A 16,490-nucleotide genomic window follows, 5' to 3' on the forward strand; every position below is an offset into this window, starting at 1 on the left:
GTTCTGGATAAAATTGGAAAACAATGCTAGAAAGATATGATGAATATTATATATTGTGAGATTCCAGATTCGTAATTGTTCCTTTTAAAGCCACACAAAGAGTATTCTAGTCTCAATTTGAATGCCATATGAATGAATGTGGTCGCGATTGGCAAATTGACAGCTTGCAAATGCAGCAAAGCAAGCATCTGAGCATATGTTCCCCCAAAAGAGCATATTTTGTGTTCCTAGTACTTCTTGGTTTTTGATTGTTTATTGCAGTAAAGTATTTGGATACTCACCCACCACATGCTTTATGGGACTTTGAAATGTGGAAATTGAAAACCCAATGGTTTAAAAATAGAGTTGGTACGGGCACTCTAAAGAAATCTCACCGCGTTTCTTATACCAAAGATACAAATCATGTTGCTCATTTTTAGATCTTGTAAGCCAAATTTATTTTACTGAATTCTAATTACTTGAAAGTGCTGAAAGATTTTCTCATACATAAAGCTTGGAACTGGTGTCTCCGTTGATCTAGAAAATGCTCATGTCAAAACAAAAAGCAAGAAAAAGAATGATCTTTATAATTTGATATTGAAACAAGCAGTTTTTACCAACACTTTTAACAGGACGTTGGCCCAAATGGTATAACTTCTTTCTCCCAAAGTGAAGGTGAGTGTTAGAGGTCATAATGGACATTCATGAGTGAGCATTTACCTAACCAGAAAAAGAAAAGAAGAGAAAAAAAGGAAAAAGTGATGACTTTATTGCTGTTCAGCTGCCTCTGCTACGTGCAAAGTTTTTTTTTCTTTTTTTTGGAAGTTCCATTGGCCACAAACACCAACAATCTACCACTGGGCAATCACACCACCACCCAATGCTATATGCAATTGATGAAAGTGGTGTCTACTAAGCTAGTAACTGAAGTCAGGTCCAGCCTTCGGTTGGGAAGATTTAAGGGACAACAGAGGGCTTGATAGTTAACAGGACTAGGAAGAATATATATCACTTTTTTGAATTATAAATTATTTTTAGTAAATAAAAACAAAACTTTATGAGTAATTTGAATAAATAAAAATAAAAGAAGAAAACAACAGATCCAGGAGGATCTCTACGTCACAACATATTCAGAAACACTTAATATTACAACAAATTTCTTCTTGCTGTCCCTGTAGACATGTTTATAGATATTCAAGCATAATAAATATCTTACCGAGATTGCTGGAAGTACAAACTACATTCAGGGAATGTGTTCACAAAAGCTGAAATGAGTTCTGGTGGCAATGATTGTCCTTGTACCAAAACTTGGTGGTATCTCTCTATTAATGACACCACAATGCTTTGCTGGTTGATCTCTCCCAAATGGCCTATATAACCCCATCAAACAACAGAAGAAACAAAGGATTCAGCAAAAAGTTACCAACACAAATTCAACGAGACAACAACTAAATCATCATCCTACACGCCTACCATATTTTCCGATTACAGAGAAAATTAGATAACAGGTAAAATATATCTTTTAAAGCAATAATGTTAATGTTAGATCATTCATGATAAAAAATCAGGGAAACATAATCTAAATCAGTCCGAAATTTTAAAAGCATCAAACTTAGTTAACTAACCATCCAATTGTTTCAACTTTTCAAGTAATAAACAGGTGACTTTGACAAATGGAAGTTTTTTTTAATGACTCACCCAATTCAAACCCTTGCTCTTGATCTTCTACATCCCCTTCTTCTAGAAAAGTCCCATTTTCTAAGGCAGCAGCTGCTTTGGCACACCTATCCAGAAATTCTTCTTCGGTTTCTTCACGCTCATCATCCTCGGAATCCTAATTAGTAATACAGAAGGGATTCTGTCACTTCATTTGATGATTCCAAGCCACATTATTTTCTTGTCATTGGCGGGACTTTCCAAACAATTTGTTTATTGCTACAGGGTGGCATTGTACAGTCACACCCACCCCGAGGTAGGAAAAAAAGAAGGAAAGGTAGATGGAAAGAAAGCAGCAATTCATCTCTAAAGCATGTTTAAAGATAGCTTTCCAGAAAAGTAAAATTTAACAAGAAAGTTTGGTAGCCAGACCTCATCATCATCATCATCATCTTCTTCTTCTTCAGTGTCCTGATCACCAACATCCTCATCTTCATCCTCTTCATTTTCTTCTCCTTGCACTTCTTTCAACCTTACAGATGCCTCCATTAATGAGGTAAAGCATTCTTGTAACAAACCACTACCCAGATTTCCTAGTTTTAGCAGCCGCTCAACCACTTTTACTAATGCCATCACTGAAATTCAGTACAAAACTATTAGGCTCCATATATATTTAAGGATTAAATGAGAGTATAGCATTAATTAAGACCCAACATTTAAGAATATGCATAGAATGATTTTAGAGCCTTACACACACACACACTCACATATAGAAAGAGAGATGACAAGCAGGTAAGAATTTTAGTTGCACAAAGATTGTTATAAGTATGTCTCCCATACCTCTGATCTAGCTTCCCCTTGGCCTTTCGAATCCAACATCTTTGGTTTTTTTCAGGTGGATAAGTTAAAAACACACTATTGACCCCAAGGGAACTTGAATCTTCAACATTTCACTTAAAATCCAACTTCCTAATTTAATTTAAATCCATTTTTTTCCAAAATGTACCCTCAGTAAACAGTTAGCCATGTTATCACCTGAACTCATTGAAAATCAGATGGATAGGAATACTAAAAGAAGGTAACTTCATGCTTCTAATGAACTGAGAATCTATACTTGAGGAATCTATTTTGATGCCTATATTTTCTACTGGGATCCTAGAGCAAGACGTAAAATACTAACCGGTTAACTTAATCTCCGATTCTGTTGACAGACCATGTTCGAATCTGCTGCTGGAGATAAAAGCTAGAGCAGATGCCCAGACTGTGAAGCCATCATGTTCATCCTTCTCCAAAATCTTCTCCACAATATCAGGATAGCATAAATAACATGAAGATACGGTAAGCAACAAAGGTTTCCATAGTGAACAAGGCTTGGATTGAATTCCTCTGAAACGAGAAAATGCTGCCCGACTGAAAGCTATCACCAATGACTCCTTAACACCTTCTGCTTCAAATGAGTAACTCGGAACATGTAACAGCATATGGACGCCGGAGGAAGCCCTCCAGGTTGCAGCTGGATATTGTGACATGGCCTCAGTGATGAAAGCACCAATTCCTTCAATAATGGAACGTTTTGGTACGGGTGGAGCTGGAGGGGACGGCATTTGTCCCACAAAGAAATTTTTCAGTGCAAATTTTGTTTGGAGACTCACAACTTCCTTGATGCAGTTGAAGATTGCTAAATCCTCCATTTCTTCCCATGCATTCCAGTCAGCAATCAGATCAGCCCAAACTACTATAAGTTCTGATAATTTTAGCTTTATAATTTCATTGCTTTCAGTGACACTTTGCATAATGAACCTGAGCAATGCTGATGAATCATCTATGCATGATGGAGGGGGCAACACAGCAGCATCATCACCTTCCTGAACATATACGTACTAGGTAAGAATTTGAAAGTATGACACAAGATTAAAAAACAATCAGACCAGAGTTGTTTATTAACAAAGTAGCAAGGCAAGGACGTATGCAAACAGTTTGCCTGCCACTAGAAGGTTCTTACTATATTTTCTGGTCCAAGGAAAAATTAAATGGAATATCATAAGAGAAGGAGGTTTGAACTATTTACTAACCAAAATTACACGTGGCAAAATCCTTCAAGGGCAAGTCAGTTACAGTTGTTAGTTCCACATTCCCACTCATTCTCATAGAGAAACAAAACCATAAACGGCCCACCCCCACCCCCACCCCCACCCCAATAAAATAAAATAAATAAATAAAAAATAATAATGATAGTAGCAGTAAGATATGGAAGGTTCCTGTCAATTTGATAACAATAAAGATACCAAGACACAACATCAAGTGAGCTAAGACTGGCACTCTGTAGGAAATTAATCTGAACATGCAGCACACAACACGTGGGATGAAAGAGGGGCACAGCAAACTGCAGGAGAACTTGGGAAGAAGAGAGAAAAAAAAGGGGAAATTCAGAAAAAATTCTTGGGACAATTACAATAATGGAACTATAAGGCCATTAAAAGGGTGGGGACATGATGCTGGCAAGACTTCCGGGAGAATTTTCATGATGAAATGGAAAATATTCTGGTACTGTTATTTTCCATTTCTACAGAAAAATCTAATCACCCTTTGAAATGGAGTTGACTTTCTTTTCATTAGACATCCTTTGCTTGACATATTCAGTTTCCTAAAACTCAAACTTTAGACAAAAAATATTTCCTAATAAGACTTACTACAACCTCACTCTCAATTGGAATTCATAGCAACAGAGAATTAATTTGTAACTTTTTGTCAGACATCCTTTTTTTTTTTTTTTGACACAGGTCCAGTTTTCTGGTGCTAAATTATTAGACATAGAATACTTCCTTATAATGTCTACTATAACCCCATTCTCAAGTAGAAAGCACATTGCCATTTAATTAATATGTTTGAGACAAAGGTTTAAAGGAAAACTGAAATATTACCCCCAAAAGTTAGCAAAATCTAACAATTAGCTTAAGTTTGTCATTTGAACGAGTGTACAATTTCAATCAATTTCATAATAAGCATCAGAAACTTTCTTAAGTGAGAAGTGATCTCCTTTACAGTACAAGTAACTTGGATGGCTCACACTTCCAGCTTCACTCCGGACAATTGTTACATCAGAAGCACAATTTTCAGAAACTTTATTAAGTGAGAAGTGATCTCCCTTACAATACAAGTAACTAGGGTGGCTCACACTTCCAGCTTCACTCCGAACAATTGTTTCATCAGAAGAACAATGTCACTTAGCTTCATAAGGTGCAAATATATATTTAATTAATGATGGCGTGAATTGTTTTATATACATGTATAACGCCATCAAGAAGTAAAATTCAGTATATGCTTGTAATTTTATTTTCCTAGAAATTATAAAGAAGCAATATTTAAGACTAACCATTGGCTGCAGGGGCCTAAGCCAAGCCTGTTGTAAGAGATCTGAGAAAGCTCTAGCTATGGTATTACGACCAGATACCCATTCACTTGATTCATTCTGCTCAACTTCTTCAGGTACAGAGTCTTCCCAACATTGAGCCATCACCGCTAATGCCGCAAAGCCCTGTTCAACAATCTATTATGAAGCCAGTGTCAGTTTATTCTTTACTCCCAGAAAGAATGCAGTGTCAGCTTATTGTTCAATACTCTCTTAGTTAGTCATACACTAGTGAGAAGGCCATTACCCAATGACAGTCCCACTAATGCAGAGTGTTAGGAGGGCTAGACCGGATACATAATTAACCTTTGTTATTATTTACAGAAAAGTGGCTATTCTCATACTTACCTTCCGAGCATCTTACCCTTACACCTAGCAATGACCCTTATTCATATTAAAATATGCACAATACACTTGTAGTAAACAAAAAAAATTCTAAACCATTAAAGAGATAGAGATTAATCATAGAGTCCAATTCACAAACTAAAATCATTTATGACATTCTCCAACATCTTTTCCTCACAGATCTCCAAACTAAAGAATGCAGTGTTTCCAATATACCAATGAAGGTGAGTGTAAAACCCACTACAGCAAAAAGAAAATGGTGGTTATGTTAGTGTGTGTACTGTAAGCGATTCACACTGTTGCCCTATATTAAAGCATTAAAGCAAAATCGTTATTAATGATAAAATCCCCCATTTGATTAATTCTGCATGAGGGATCCAAAAGATCAAAATTCAATCAATTGAATTATTAGTCACTGACTAACAGGCCAGTGGCCTAGTGGTACCAAGCTCCTACTTCTCAAAGGGAGGTTAGGGGTTTGAACCTCAGTGGAGGCATGCATGTGTGAGTACCAAGAAAAAAAAAAATATTAGTCATCTAATTTACTTGAAAAGTATAAATTCCTTTGTTTATGATATTAAAAAATGCAATGGATTGTCTGGACAACAGCTTGAGAATCTTTTTTTCTTTTTTTTCATACTGGTAAATAGAAGAGTAATCCAAATAATATGCATTTAACCCCAAAAAAAAAGGAGAAAAAAAAGAAGCCAACGATACTGCATGTCACTATATTCTAAGCAGTATCTGGAACATCTAGCATCAGAAGATCATTTAAAATGAAAAAATAAATAACAGAGTAAGCACATAAATATTATTAAATGGGGATCCCATACATACTTGAGGCCATGGCTCTGGATTAGAAGGTATACATTTTGAAATTGTATCAATCAACGATGAAACAATATGTGGGATATGAAGAGCAATGCTTCCATTAGTAGCCTCAACCAAAGTACCAAGAAGCTGAAACAAAATGGATGTCTCTTCAACTTCAACACCAATCCTACCAACCACAACTTGAAGAAGGGGTAACCATTCTGGTGGCAAGTAGTCATTCTGCAGAGAATAAACATAAAAGTCAGATTAAAAACCATACTGACATTGTAGATGCCACAGCTAGACTTTGATTTCGGTACACCCCACATACTTCAACAAGTTCTGCAATTGCAGCAGCAGCAGATATCCGCACAGGATAACAAGAAATAACTTCAACATCCGGCATTGCCAAGGCTTTCAGCAATGAAGAATAGACATCAGAACTCATCTCCTGAGAAAGCAAGAACTAACCTCAGAGGGGGATTCCAAAAGCACATTCCATGAAAAATACACTGGTGTTTATTGAAGCATCCAAAGTATATGATACCAAATTAAGCATATGCACTATTGGCAGGTGAACATTTATCTAAAATCTAGACTTGAAGCTAAAAATAAAAAATAAAAAAAAAATAAAGGATTTATCTCACTTCAGGGAGACAAGAAGCAAGCTCCCCAAGCACCCAGTTTGCAGAGGCAACCAGATAAGGCGAGCATATTGATACTGTATACAACGGTAGCACCCTAGTACAAACAAGAGTTGTTACATATCCAGGCTTCTGCTCTGTTAGAAACTGCATATGCAATTATATAGTATTAAATATCTCCTAGACTGGAGCAAAACAAAATTTTAGCAAATAAATAAAGTGACATCGCCTTACATCTTGAAGGCTGCCATATGCCATTAAAACACCATAATAACTGCCACAATTGAAAAGGAAATCAAGTTAAAAGGGAACAAAAAGAAGAATGGCAGTAGCCCAAATATTGTGAATTATATATAGATATATATTCTTTTCAAAAGAAATCAACTTAAAAGGGAAGAAAGAAGTAAATTATGTTTTCTTTATTATAATGATCACAATGAGGAAAATAAAACACACGCACGCATAATTGAAGGAGAAAAAAAAAAAGATAATTGGGGCGAAATTGTTCATTAGGTAAGCCATCCATTAACAGAAGTGAGCAAACGCCTAAAAAAAGGTAAAGAAAGAAAGAAAAGAAGCAGTAAGGCTGCAGAAAGTCAAATGCACACTTCCGTCCTTGTCTTCGAAGTACCACCAAGATCATATGTAAATGTCTTCAGACAACTTATTTTCCTCTCTCACAGACTAAATGCAACTCCCTTAAGACATAGTTGTTATCAAATTTAATTTTCATGGCAAATCAATTATGTAAACTGATGCACATATGGGGAACAAGTGAAATGTACGCTGACATACATTACACAACCAAAATTACTAGATATTTCTGAGAACCATTTTTTTTTTTTTTTTCTTCTTTGGTAGGTAAGCAATGCACACACACCATATTGCCCCATATGAGGTTCGAACCGCTCACCACCATTTTGGGGAGGAGAGCTCATAGCACCTGGACCAATGGCCCGGTGGTAAAAAGTGAAAAAGAACGAGTCAACGAGTGAAGCTACTCTACAAGTAAATATGTAAACTCACTCATTTAGAATCTTAGTTTTAGATGTGTCGACATTGGAAGGAATTGGGAACTTCGACAAAAAGGGAAGCACTAGCAGCTCCCCCATGGAACTGCGATTTTTTCCCTTGTTCTTTTCACCTTTCTTACGCTTTGAGGAAACTGAAGAACTATTACCTGAGGCGATCATTGGAGGCCCCTGCAAGCAGAAACAACTACAATGAGAATTTAATACAATATGACTTGACACTTCTTCCACAACACCAACCTTCGACATTGCAATAACACCCAGTAAATTCAATGCACTTTTTCTGGCTGTGAACAAGTCCTCTCTCCATCCAGAAATTTCTTCCTGCAACACAAATTGAAAGCAATATTAATAAAATACAGAAGTGGTAAACTGCAAAATATAAAAATAAAAATAAAAAACAAAATATAATTTTGTACAAGATCAGATGGAAGATTCTTCCGTATGTATTCATCTGCATCTTCTTCCCATTCTATCATGTCCTACATGCATACAAAATAATCAAACACGGAATTAGCCAACCAATTTTTAACAAAGAGAAATGAAAATGTGATGTCAAAGGAACACTTCTTTATACTCAAATACTTTTATAATTGACTTTAGAAAAAATAAGAGTTGCCTCGAAACAGCATAAGCCTATCAATGACTGATCCTTATTTAATCTGCGGGCCACAGTTTAGTAGTAAAGATGTTAGGACACATATTTGCAACCCAATATTTCAAAAGAGAGGATCTGACATACCACACCTTCTCATTCATCACTAGTGCAGGGAAGATCGCAGAGTCCAGCAATGATGAAAAGTGGGGGGAAACTAGTCTCCATCCCTGTTTTCAGATGATATCGGTGATTTTGAATTCAAACAAAATATACTATCTTTTTAAAAATCAAAATAGTAAAGTTGCAGTTGTTAAGGTTTCTGTAAACGACCAGAAGATATTGATCGAATACGAAGAACCAAAAATGCCAAGATAATAACATTGAACTTCAAAAGAAAAAAGGAAGAGAAAGAGACAAAATCAAGTTAACTTACGGGTCCTGTCTCTAAAATATGTGAAATAACATCAAAAGCTAATGAAACAATCCTCTCTGAGAGGAAATCCAGCTTCTGCATGATAAAAAGAATTTGCTAAACCACACATGAAAAAGAAGATATGAGGATAAAAAGTAAGATCATATAACACGTGTAACAATCTATCTGACGGAAAATCTACAATGGAATTATTAAATCTAGTATGAGGCCTTTTACTACAGAAGCAAGTGTATAAGTCTTAGGGAGAAAATGAGGGTTTTAATATTACACTTGGACCTTCTTATTTAAAAGTGAGATGGTGCAATGGTAAAACATGATAATTTAGTTAGTCAATGCAACATAATCCAATGTTATCTAGCATGAAATTATGTTTTATATTCAGAAGCATAGAGGATTTAAAAACTCCATAATAATTATTTTTTACACAGTACACACATATATATACTGCAATGTCCTCCTCTTATTTGTATCCTAATTTTGGAGAATATATCATATTGGCATGAGTATGATGCCATGGTCTAATCTCATAAGTGGGTGCTTTATATGCATGCTACAAAATTAAGGTTGGTGCTGACCAACAATGTAAATGGTGCTTATATAATCCATAATTAGCACAAGGAGAATTGTCTTTGAAACCACAATGCATTCAGGCTGCCACTTGATTCATATTTTCAAATAAAGAGTATTACAATGTTACGTATTTTATCTACCATCTATTTGCAAAATTAACCAGAATCGCAGAGAACTTACACTGATAGTTGCACTACTCTTGACTATTCTTGAAACACAATTCATAATGTCTGGCATTAACCTGAGAATGTAAGAGATAACAAATCATGAATAATAGTGATAAATATTTAATGAAAATCATAGCAAAGTGCATATTTGATCGCATTACTTATCAGAAAACTTTCGGTGTCGTGTGACCAAAGCACAAAAAATAAGTAAACTTCTCTTTCCCGTCTTCAGCCTCAGCGTGTACCCATCTTCCAACGTTAATGTGCCATCAAAACTTAAAGAACTCAGGACCCCAAATAGATCTCGGCAGAGTGAAGGAAGAACAGGAACCAAGGCAGAAGGCATATGTGATCTCACCTACAAAACTGACTGCAGTAAATATTCCTAAGAAGAATACTAATAGCTAAAAAGGCATAAAACAACATACAAGATAGAAAATCATAGACAGGATGAAGTTGATCAAGTTGTGAAATAAAAATGAAACATATGCACCAGGAAGAATGTGAAGAGAAACAAAGAGACGATGCAATAACTGCTACTCTGGTAGTGGTCTAGAACATGCAGCAGCAATCAGTTGAATATCTAAGCAGCAGCAATCAGTTGAATATCTAAGCAGCAGCAATCAATTGAAAATCTAAACAGCAGCACCTTATCTATAATGAATAATGGACATCTCAAAAGTTGAACTTCACTCAATGAAATCAGAAAATTGTTGATATGATAATAGAGTTCATACAAATTGAAGAGTATCTGATAGACATGATGACTGTTTATGTGTGGGGAAAAACATGACAAGCATCTTTTACTTCCTCTTTCTCCTTTATTATTATTATTATTATCATTATTTTCTTTTGGGGTAAAAATTTTAAAGACCTAAACCAGGACTTAGAAGTGTAGAACCCAGCACCTCTCAATTTGGGAGTGGCAAAAGATGCCACTCAAGCTTACTACTAATTCGAAATGCTTGTTTGATCACATAAACAACAAAGCAGCAATGGTATGAGATAAAATGTTACAGTGACAAGCTTTGACTAAAGAAGTGAATAAAAGAGGTCCAATTAACACATGTAAAAGGAAACATTTTAAAGCTTCTTTTGGTATATTCGTTGTTGGGTCTTGTAGAACTTATCTATAAAAACCTATGCGAGGATTTCAAACTAGATTATCAACCTTTCTCATATATTATATGCTGAGACCCAACTGTTACAATGATTGAACATCTAGGAAAATAATATTTATACATGAATTCTTAATTCCATATATCATCAGAATCAGAAGTAGAATTGTTACTTACAGCGAAATATATGCACTTGCATACAATTAGAAGCATCTTCTCAGTTTCCATTTCTGTTCTAACATGGATAGTTAACGTCTGTTTCATGCACCGTGAAATTCAAAGAGACGCTTCAAATATAGATAATAATAATAATAATAATAAAAGCCATGTGGGAGAGCAAAGTATGGTTACACAAGTAGGAAGAGAAGATAATAACCTTTTCAGCACAATGATGAAATACAGCAACCAAAGGTACGAGAATTTCTTTTGCAATTAGCTCTAGCTGGGGTGGAACCGGCTCCTTTGCAAGTTTTGGATTCAAGAAGTACTGCAAACAGATTAATAAATTATAGCTACCAACTGCAGAGACCAATTCCAAAAAAAAAAAAAAAAAAACACATTTAGTACTTTCCAATTTTTTGGTTGCCACCAATAACTGCCATATATGGCAATGGGTTCCAATAGAAAAATGAAAGAGAAAAAGTCTGACACACAAAAAACAATGAGCCATTTGGATAAAGTCATTAATATCTTCCCCACATATTCGTTGGGATTGGGTGTTTCAACTATCAGTTCACAATTATTCCCAAATATGTTTGAACTCAATTTTCAAAGTACATATAGATTTGCATCATACCAAATCCCCCAAGGATCGTAATAAATTCTCTTAAATATTAAAGACACTCTAGAAAAAGAAATTGAAAATAAGTCCAAATGTAAAATCTGGAGTATACATTGCTCATAATGAGTACCTGAAATGGTCTCATAAGTGAATGAAGAACAGTAAGTGCATTAATAGTCTTCCATTCACAATTCGCACTGTTATTAATAAGATTACTATTTTGGATAACGGATCGCAATTCTGGAACAAGTTCAGGCCACGAATAGTCCTTCACAAACTCAGCTGCGACGATCACCCGAAACTGCAAAAAAAAAAAAAAAAAATCAATTAATCTCCATGTCCAAGAAATGATCATGCAAAATAAATTCATAATAATCTAAGTAGCTAAAGCGAAACAATCGTACAGCTTCAACCAAAACTTTCAGAATCGCAGGTTCTACTTGCAGCAAAGCCCGCATAAGCGCATCTCTAAACTCCTTACTGACTTTGGAATGCACTCCATCTGCATTGACATTTCTCCTAGTGAAGTTCTTCAGGTACGTAGCAGCAGCAATTCTCTGACCCTGGTTTTCACCTCCTGTGTATGCGACCGAGTTCAATTACCATCAAATCACTCATAATTAAACATCAACAGTCATTTATAAATTATAGCCTATAGAGATCATGTTCAATGACCATCAAATTCCTCATAATTAAACTCAACAATCATTCATATCCTATAAAGAGGACATAATATTTCAACATGATGATTTCACCTCTTATGTATAGAGTAAAACTGCGTCCTATCCATACACACACACACACACACATATATATATATACAGTCTGTGTGTGTATGCGTGTGAAGATTGGAAGAGATGAAGATTACCGGTGGAAATGGAGAGGAGAGAGAAAGGGAAATCTGGTAGGAGAGAGAGACGGTCGAGAGATTCGGTGGCAGCATGGACGACGAGACCATCGGGGCTGAGGGTTTCGTTGAGGAGCTGAGCGATTCGATTGATTTCCATGCTGAGCTGAGACTATTCGAGGGTCTGATGGAAACCCTAGTTTGGAGGCGAAAAGGGGCAAAAGGTTTTAGTGAAGTGAAGTGTGCAATGATGAAGTATATTGGGCGGGAAAATTGACTAATTTATTCGTTCGCGTTATTTATCGATGTCTATAACTGAATCCATTGGGCGGGAAAATCTATCATGGAATTGTGTAGATCTCTGATTTGTTGAATGAAATAATATTTTTGCGTGATTATTAGATTTTCAAACATTGTAATTTTTTAGTTATTATAATTTTATAAATATATTAAAACATATGTCTAAGAACTAAAATTATGTGTGTCTAAACAATTACTTATTCATAAATTAAATTAGAAAAAAAGATATTTTATTTTATTTACAAAATAAATAAAAGGAAGAGAAGTGAGTAAAATATCCAAATATAACAATTAAATTACATTGATTGTTTCCATGTCTTGTGAGTTATACCTTAGATGATATAAATTGTGCCTAACATGATTGTAAATATTGACTCCAAACACAACCAAGAACTATAATTAATTAGTAAACATGTGCCCATGAATTAATGTGGAGACCAAATATTCATAAATACCAATTTACAATTTTTCACTGAATAACTTTTTGTGGGAAGGTAAGAAAATTTATGCATGTGAGAATAACTGGACAAAGAGGTCCTTAATTGGACTTCGGCCAAGTTAGGGATAGGGGTGGCGTGGGACATGGAACTCATTTCTATTTTCATTTTCATTCCCATTTAGCATAATTATTCCTATTTTTGTTCAAAATCGTTTATTAAATGTAACGGGTAGAGTGAGGCGGGGCGGAGACAAGTTTTATAAAGTACTTCCGAATCTAAAAAAAATGCAAAACATATTTTTACCTGTGGTAATAAGTTTTTTGATCTTAATGCAAATAAATACAAGATTCAACTTCTCACTTAGAAATTGAGGCTCAATATATATTTTTTCGTATATGACTCAATATTATTGTAAGAATATCAAAATAATACACAGAAGTTCTCAAATAAGAATAAACACAAAAGAATATTTAGTGCTTAGAGTATAATAAATTAGGATTTGCTTAATATATATACCTAATATCATTGAATAAAAAATAAAAATAAAGTATACGGGGATAGAGAGGGGTGGAGTGACTTTTCCAATCCCCACCTGATAACCATGCGGGTTTTCAATCATAATTTCCATTTTCGTCATAAAATTATTTAATCACCCCATAACTGTTTTAAACACCGTCCCTATTCGCAGTACTCCATCCTTTCATATTATAAGTTGTCACTTTAGATATTAGAATTTTTTTAAGGGAAAAAGAGAAATAAATGCAATGTTATATGGTTTATATTTTTTCTTCCCAATATCTTATCCTTAATTGGACATCTATGAGATGGTCGATCGATGAAAGTCTTAGCAAGAAAGCATGGGCATAGGAAAACATATCATCCACTAGTCAAAATTTAACACACACAACTGATTAGTGACACTTTACCATTGGAACACCGTTGATCATGCATAATCTGATTGAAATCACAGACGAAGGTCAAACAGACACAGCAGTTATGATGACTTTCAAAGGATTCAAAAGGGCAGAGAGACTGCAAAAGGTGACGAAACGTGGAAGAAGATTAAGGCACACACATGTCAAAGCAAGTAGCCACGTGCTGTCCATGCACTCAACCCTCACACCTTTTTAATCCCCGCCACGACCCAAAACACACACACACACACACACACACAAGAAAATCAAAGGCTGGCTTGTTTTCCACTGTTTTGAAAATGCCAGGTCTGACAATCGGAGACACCATTCCAAACCTTGAAGTCGAAACCACCCATGGCAAGATGAAGCTCCATGACTACATTGGAGATAGTTGGACCATTCTCTTCTCTCATCCTGGTAATATATATATATATTGATTTGTTGCATGTTTTGGAGGGGTTGTTTGGATGTGGAATTAATATTGATGCCATGCAGGTGATTTCACGCCAGTGTGCACTGCTGAACTTGGGAAGATGGCAGCTTATGCTGAGGAGTTTGCCAAACGAGGAGTGAAGCTTTTGGGCTTGTCCTGTGATGATATTCAGTCTCACAAGGAGTGGATCAAGGACGTTGAAGCCTTCAGCGTAAGCGATTTTCTTAATTCAATCATCTTCACGGATTTTGTTTAATTACTGTAATTTTTCTTTATTTAGAAGGATCCGAACACAGTGAGAGTATTTTATTTGTACCAGTATTATCATTTCATCAATGCCGTCAACTAATTATATTTTGTCATATTTAATCCGTGTGTGATATGATATATAGTGTATAGTGTCTTTAGGTGTAAATTATTTAATTATTAAATATGAATTATTATTTTATTATTGAATCACTAAGAGTGAATAGCTAAGTATTATCCTATTTCTATTACATTAGAATACTTGTCTTTCATTAAATGGGCCATCTCAATTTTTCATATGCTATATACATGTATGTATATATATATTTGATTTTGGCAAAAAAAAAAAATATATATATATATACTTGATTTGAATTAAGGTGGTCTGATTTGGATGCAGTGTGGGTGCAAGGTCACATTCCCAATCATAGCAGATCCAAACAGAGAGATCATCAAGCAACTGAATATGGTGGACCCGGATGAAAAAGACTCTAATGGAAACCAACTTTCATCTCGTGCCCTCCACATCGTGGGCCCCGATAAAAAGGTTGTACTTTCTTAATTTTCCGTCCATTAATACGGAGTACTTCTCTGTCCCCATTTAGGGGTTCTACTTTAAAAATTGGGACTCACAACTGTTCACAAAACCAAACGCTTAATTTTCGTTCACAAAACAGACCATTTAATTTGGGAGGGATGGGTATTATATATATATATATATAGAACATTTGATGATATACTCATATACAGTCATACAAACAGAACATTTAATTTGTGGCGAAGGGGTACTACATATGATGATATACTCATATATAGTCATACAAACAGAACATTTAATTTGTGGCGAAGGGGTACTATATATATATATATATATATAGAACATTTGATGATATACTCATATACAGTGATACATTTTGAATAATCCGAGTAGATAAGGTTGGGCAGCAAGGCATAACACCATGATGATATGTGCGCCTATATTGAAAATGCGCCAACCAATTAAATTTGTCACAAAAGGGTCACATTATGTCATTTACTTATTAAAACTACATCGATTTAATTGTGTTGAGATATTTCCTACTAGAGTAACTTTCACCACTTTTGTTCTTGGAGGTCGCATTTGGTGAAATTTGGTCACATAAAGTGATGGTAGTTCAAAGTAAATGTTCCGAGGAACACATGCTGATTTCAATATATTTTAAGCCATTTTAATTAACTGAGTACTTGACAGTGGTGCATATATGTTGACGTTGGTGTAGATAAAGCTGAGCTTTCTTTACCCGGCGTGCACCGGGCGTAACATGGACGAAGTGTTGAGGGCACTGGAGTCATTGCAGAAGGCGGCGAAGCTCAAGATAGCTACTCCGGCGAACTGGAAACCTGGTGAGCCGGTGGTGATCTCTTCAAGTGTGTCGGACGAGGAGGCCAAACAGATGTTGCCTCAGGGTTACCAGACTGTTGAACTTCCATCCAAGGAGGGTTACATGCGATTCACTAAAGTCTAATATATATATATATATATATACACACACGCACAACTAATATATATAAATATATATATATATATATATATATATATATATATATATATATGTAGTTTTGACTAGCAGTACTAGTTACGTGAAGTTTAACGTTAAGTGCACAGACTATGTGGAGTCTGAAATGGTGTAATTATAGATCTTATATGGCTATATGTGTGTGTTAATTATGTGTGATTTGTGGCCATCCGTTAATTAATTGTAGTTTGATTTGTGTTCTTTTCACTT

The 16,490-nt window shown here is 35.3% G+C and overlaps 2 protein-coding genes across 2 annotated transcripts; one reads left to right on the forward strand and one right to left on the reverse strand.

Annotated features, from left to right (window-relative positions):
- Positions 1-1,033: 1,033 nt before the first annotated feature.
- On the reverse strand, positions 1,034-12,694 carry LOC132274692 (importin beta-like SAD2 homolog). The gene is made up of 21 exons (XM_059776022.1): positions 12,413-12,694; positions 11,949-12,121; positions 11,675-11,845; positions 11,140-11,250; positions 10,941-11,018; positions 9,807-10,003; positions 9,659-9,719; positions 8,909-8,983; positions 8,625-8,702; positions 8,297-8,359; positions 8,118-8,201; positions 7,873-8,048; positions 7,081-7,120; positions 6,850-6,993; positions 6,534-6,653; positions 6,227-6,442; positions 5,009-5,182; positions 2,816-3,500; positions 2,068-2,270; positions 1,678-1,813; positions 1,034-1,349 (listed from the first exon to the last, which is right to left on the reverse strand). The coding sequence occupies exons 1-21, from the start codon at positions 12,549-12,551 to the stop codon at positions 1,192-1,194; spliced, it is 3,282 nt and encodes a 1,093-aa protein (XP_059632005.1). The 5' UTR covers positions 12,552-12,694; the 3' UTR covers positions 1,034-1,191.
- A 1,650-nt stretch (positions 12,695-14,344) lies between these two features.
- Positions 14,345-16,229, forward strand: LOC132273392 (1-Cys peroxiredoxin). The gene is made up of 4 exons (XM_059774349.1): positions 14,345-14,462; positions 14,541-14,689; positions 15,125-15,271; positions 15,984-16,229. The coding sequence occupies exons 1-4, from the start codon at positions 14,345-14,347 to the stop codon at positions 16,227-16,229; spliced, it is 660 nt and encodes a 219-aa protein (XP_059630332.1).
- The last annotated feature ends 261 nt before the right edge of the window (positions 16,230-16,490 follow it).

The sequence above is a fragment of the Cornus florida genome, unplaced genomic scaffold, assembly GCF_030987335.1.
Source record: "Cornus florida cultivar Cherokee Brave unplaced genomic scaffold, ASM3098733v1 CherokeeBrave_3.0.0_Hap2_Chr09, whole genome shotgun sequence".
Classification (NCBI taxonomy): Eukaryota; Viridiplantae; Streptophyta; class Magnoliopsida; order Cornales; family Cornaceae; genus Cornus; species Cornus florida.

Bases quoted from the DNA above. Each gene is read 5' to 3' on its own strand.
- LOC132273392 (XM_059774349.1), top strand. From the start codon at position 14,345: ATGCCAGGTCTGACAATCGGAGACACCATTCCAAACCTTGAAGTCGAA. The intron at 14,463-14,540 runs GTAATATATATA...GATGCCATGCAG, and splicing joins CATTCTCTTCTCTCATCCTG to GTGATTTCACGCCAGTGTGC. The intron at 14,690-15,124 runs GTAAGCGATTTT...ATTTGGATGCAG, and splicing joins AGGACGTTGAAGCCTTCAGC to TGTGGGTGCAAGGTCACATT.
- LOC132274692 (XM_059776022.1), bottom strand. From the start codon at position 12,551: ATGGAAATCAATCGAATCGCTCAGCTCCTCAACGAAACCCTCAGCCCC. The intron at 8,360-8,624 runs GTGTGGTATGTC...GTATGCATGTAG, and splicing joins CACTAGTGATGAATGAGAAG to GACATGATAGAATGGGAAGA. The intron at 5,183-6,226 runs GTATGTATGGGA...GCTTCATAATAG, and splicing joins ATCCAGAGCCATGGCCTCAA to ATTGTTGAACAGGGCTTTGC.